At 33.0% G+C, this 3,961-nt stretch overlaps 2 protein-coding genes across 2 annotated transcripts in view; both read right to left on the reverse strand.

Annotated features, from left to right (window-relative positions):
- The window catches only part of LOC110106944, a 12,703-nt gene extending 10,709 nt beyond the window's left edge, over nt 1-1,994 (reverse strand). The window contains exons 1-4 of the mRNA XM_028692578.1: nt 1,879-1,994; nt 1,711-1,785; nt 1,289-1,423; nt 682-800 (exon numbers count right to left, since the gene is read on the reverse strand). Coding sequence (XP_028548411.1) covers nt 682-800; nt 1,289-1,423; nt 1,711-1,785; nt 1,879-1,994 — 445 coding nt within the window. The remainder of the gene's footprint in view (nt 1-681; nt 801-1,288; nt 1,424-1,710; nt 1,786-1,878) is intronic.
- A 784-nt stretch (nt 1,995-2,778) lies between these two features.
- On the reverse strand, nt 2,779-3,645 carry LOC114578952. Its single transcript, XM_028692579.1, has 2 exons — nt 3,628-3,645; nt 2,779-3,534 (listed from the first exon to the last, which is right to left on the reverse strand). Exons 1-2 carry the CDS (start codon nt 3,643-3,645, stop codon nt 2,779-2,781), a joined length of 774 nt encoding a protein of 257 aa, XP_028548412.1.
- Nucleotides 3,646-3,961: the final 316 nt, after the last annotated feature.

A 3,961-nucleotide genomic window follows, 5' to 3' on the forward strand; every position in this document is an offset into this window, starting at 1 on the left:
ATATAATTTCAAACATATATAATTTTAAAATAATGAATAAAAATTTTAAACAATAAATTATTTTAATCAAAGTGAAATTAATTTAAAATTTATTTTTTTCATTTTAAAGTTAAATAATATTTAATCAAATTTATTAATATATTTAATTTTTAACTCTAAGAACATTATTTTCAATAACGATAACATAAATATTTATAATTAAAATTTCTATTTTAGTTAAAAATGCAAAAGCATTTTAAGTTTTCTTGGAAACATAAAATGGATTTGCTTTTTGAAGAAAACACAAAACTATCTTGAGTTTTCTTTGAAAACTTAAAATCATTTAGGGGTTTCTTAGAAAATGCAAAATTGTTTTAGGTTTTCTTAAAAAACCTTCATTCATTTTGCATTTTCTTATAAATAAAAAATGAATTTGTGTTTTTTTTTTCTTTTCAAAATTTAATCTTAATTAGGTTTCCACTGTTTAATTAGTCTTTATATATACTCCTTTTTAAAAATTTGCCTAAATTTAATCTATCAGATAATTGGGATTAAAATGGCCCTATGCACAAATAATCCATGGACTATTTAACCTTTTTCTCCATACCATGATCACTAGAAAAATGATCATAAAATGAATGCAAGAACAACCACATATAGCATTAAAAAAAAGAAAGGAAACTCAAGTTAGGCAACAAGTACCTTGAATCTTAATTTTTCCTATGACTTTTTTGGGCTTTGATATGATTCCTTCGCTAGAAAGACCAGAAGATGGCTGTCCAAGAAGCTCCTCCTCTGACTGTAATAAGATTTTCTGCAATCTAAGAAAAGATCGAGGAAATTGAATACTAATTGAGATTAGGTATTTCCATAAGTTGGACATTGCAGGAACTTGCAATAAACGAGAAATATAATCCTCACATAGCATTAAAGATTAACAAGAAGCTGTAATTTAGAGGTGAATCTGTAAAACAATTAATAGAGATCCTACTCACAAGGAATTCTCGTGTAAAATGAGAATTGCTTCTCCTTTCAATCAACATTGAAGTTTTGCATTTTTATGAATATTTTCTTAACACTCGAATACTTTTGTGGTAATTCACTTCAATTTCCAGTAAAAAAATTATACAAGGTAGAATATGCTGCATATTTATCAGTTTAGACCAAGCCTATGAAAACTAAATTGTAGAAGTAGAAAATCTTAGCTGCATTTCAAGCAAAATAAGAAGTTTACATAATTGTCTATAATAAGTAACCAATTTACAATTTATCTGCAATGCATGATAAAAATCTAGAAATCAGATCTTACCCGAATGCTTTTCGCAGAAGAGCACATTCATTTTCCAAAAAAGAAGGTGCTTCCATGCACCCTCTTGCCCAGGAATGAAGGCATAGTCGAACACATGCATCATATGCCAGTACACAATGCCAGGGGCCTTGTCCACTGAAGTAAATTTAGTACAACAACATCAACAACAACATCAAGCCTATATCCCACTATTTGGGGTCAGCTACATACTTTTTTGGTATTGTAAGGAATCCTAGTAATCTACTCCTCCGTGATACTAATTAAATAATTATTTTTGTTTACCAAATCAGTAGTAAATTTAGTAAACAAAAATAATTATTTAATTAGTATCATGGAGGAGTAGGTTAACAGGATTCCATAAAATACCAGAAAAGTATCGAATTTTCCGTAAAATGAATATAAACATCTCATTAAGTAGTAACCTAGCATGAAACTGAGGAAGTCGAGTTGGTAAAGACCCAAACTTTCCAGTTTTTTGTAGACCGCTTGAAGAGCTCCTTCAAAACAGAAAAATTATAAGTTAATTATAGTTGAATTACATGATATAAGAACACTTTCAACAGTGATGACCAAATAACCATATCACTAACCTAGAATGGTTGTCAGGGAACTGGTTTTCATAATGGGCATTCGAAATGTCCTCCTTGATTAACAAACTATCCAAACTTTGTGAGATTGGAGGACATGATGTCTTTAAGGATGGCATGACCCCCTCAGCTTGGTCAATGTCCTTTCCATAACCATCAATTGGTGGTGCACTTGGGATGTTGGAGTGTTTTTCCTGTATATTCAGAAATATATAAAATAAATAATTCCATAATAACACACAAAAAAAAATTATTAGATTTGAAAATAGAGAATAAAGAGTAAATCACCCAATTGTGCAATCATTTTTCCCATTTGTGTCCTTCAATGTTGTATCAGCACAAAATATTGGAAGAACTCTTTTTGATTTATTAATATAGTAATTTTTTATTACAATGAGCCTGATATTGTTTGAATAAACTTTTGTTTAAATGACTCGATTTCAAATCATGAATGAAGCTGAGAGCCCTCTTTCTGATAACATAAATTTTATTGGCATTTAAGCAACTGGAGTCTATAAAAAACAAGAGGCTTGGAACATGATAATTGTAACAGAAACATAAATGGCAACATCATGATCCACACAATGCTAGAATCAATTCAGAGGGCATTACAGATATTCTCGTAGCACTGAATTACCAGCTAAATTTATTCTTTATCTGTAAGTTTTTGTGCTAAGCAATAAGTGTCATGAGGCCATGATGAAAAAAAAAATTCAGCTTATTCATCTGACTTCTTGCGACGATAGGCACGCGGTAAATCGGATTTACTAAATCCTTTCAGACAAAAATTGAGTCATCTGTTCTTTTATTTAGAGAAATTGGTAGCTCCAAACATTTGGGATAAAAAAAAAACAAAACAAAATCTAAAAAATAACAAATGAATCACTAATAACGGCCACCAGGTTAAGCCTTTAAAAAATTGATTTTAGGGTAAGTCTTCATGCTAACCTTTTCAGAATTAGAATTCACATCTCTGAAGTCACCAGTAGAATGAGAGCCCTGGAGGGTGCTGAAGTTACCACTAGAATGAGAGCCCTGGAAGGTGCAATTCACTCCCAAAGGCATACTATCGTTATCAGCAATGAAGTTTCCATCTTCTCTGCTCGCACTCTTTACGGCATCTCTCCCTTGTAAAGGAAAGTCATCTCCAGCAAACTTCCTTTCTACCTGCCCATTGAAGCCAAAGCTTCCACCGGAATCTGACCACTCCTCCTCCTCTTCAGCATGCTCATTCGCATTAACCGTTTTTCTCGACTGAAGAGGCCTCTGCTGTGCAGTATCTCGAGATGAACTATAACCGGAGTATCCATCACTTGATAAGTAATGCTGTTGAGGAACTGAATTTGTATATCTATAGTGACCATTAGAAACTCCATTGTAAAGCCTCCGCCTCGAGATGTCATCATGAGGAAAAGAAGAAGAAGATTCAGCAGAATGTCGACCAGCATAAATTTCCTCAGTATCGGAAGACTCGTCCATATCAGAATCAAAATCACTGTCTTCGTCCAAAGGCAGTCCATAAGAAACAGGAATTGATCCACTCGGAAGATGCCCACTTTTGAACTTTTCTGGAGGTGGAATACCTAGGCCCAAGCCACCTATTTTGAAGTCCTGACCGGCATATATTTTTTGTTTAGCGCTTGAAATTGCTGCATGCTCCTATATAGAGCGATTTGTAAGTTAAAGGTAAAAATGATTGTTTTCCTCAGAATTTAAGGTAAAAGAAGCACATCAAACAAAAAATTGGCAAACCCTACTTCTTGCACCCATCGAAGGGCTTGGGCATCCAGTCCTTCGGTGAACATTGTGGATTCTAGTGTAGGTTGAAATCAAAGTTCCTGCCCCAAAACTAATGCAAAAAATCATCTTCTTATACATTAAAAAACAAACAAATAGATAAAACTGCTATATTTCCCCAAATGCTCCTCCTAAGCTACAGCAAACTGAAAAGTAACGAAAGAGAAGAATCTCTCTCCAGAGCAAGAAACCCTAGATTACTCATTCAAATTAGTACGTAAAATTATACCTTTAACGGGAGAATTGGCAAGGATTTCGAGGATCACAACAGGAGCCAAATTTTCATTTA

The sequence above is a fragment of the Dendrobium catenatum genome, unplaced genomic scaffold (genome assembly GCF_001605985.2).
Source record: "Dendrobium catenatum unplaced genomic scaffold, ASM160598v2 original_scaffold_234600, whole genome shotgun sequence".
NCBI lineage: Eukaryota > Viridiplantae > Streptophyta > Magnoliopsida > Asparagales > Orchidaceae > Dendrobium > Dendrobium catenatum.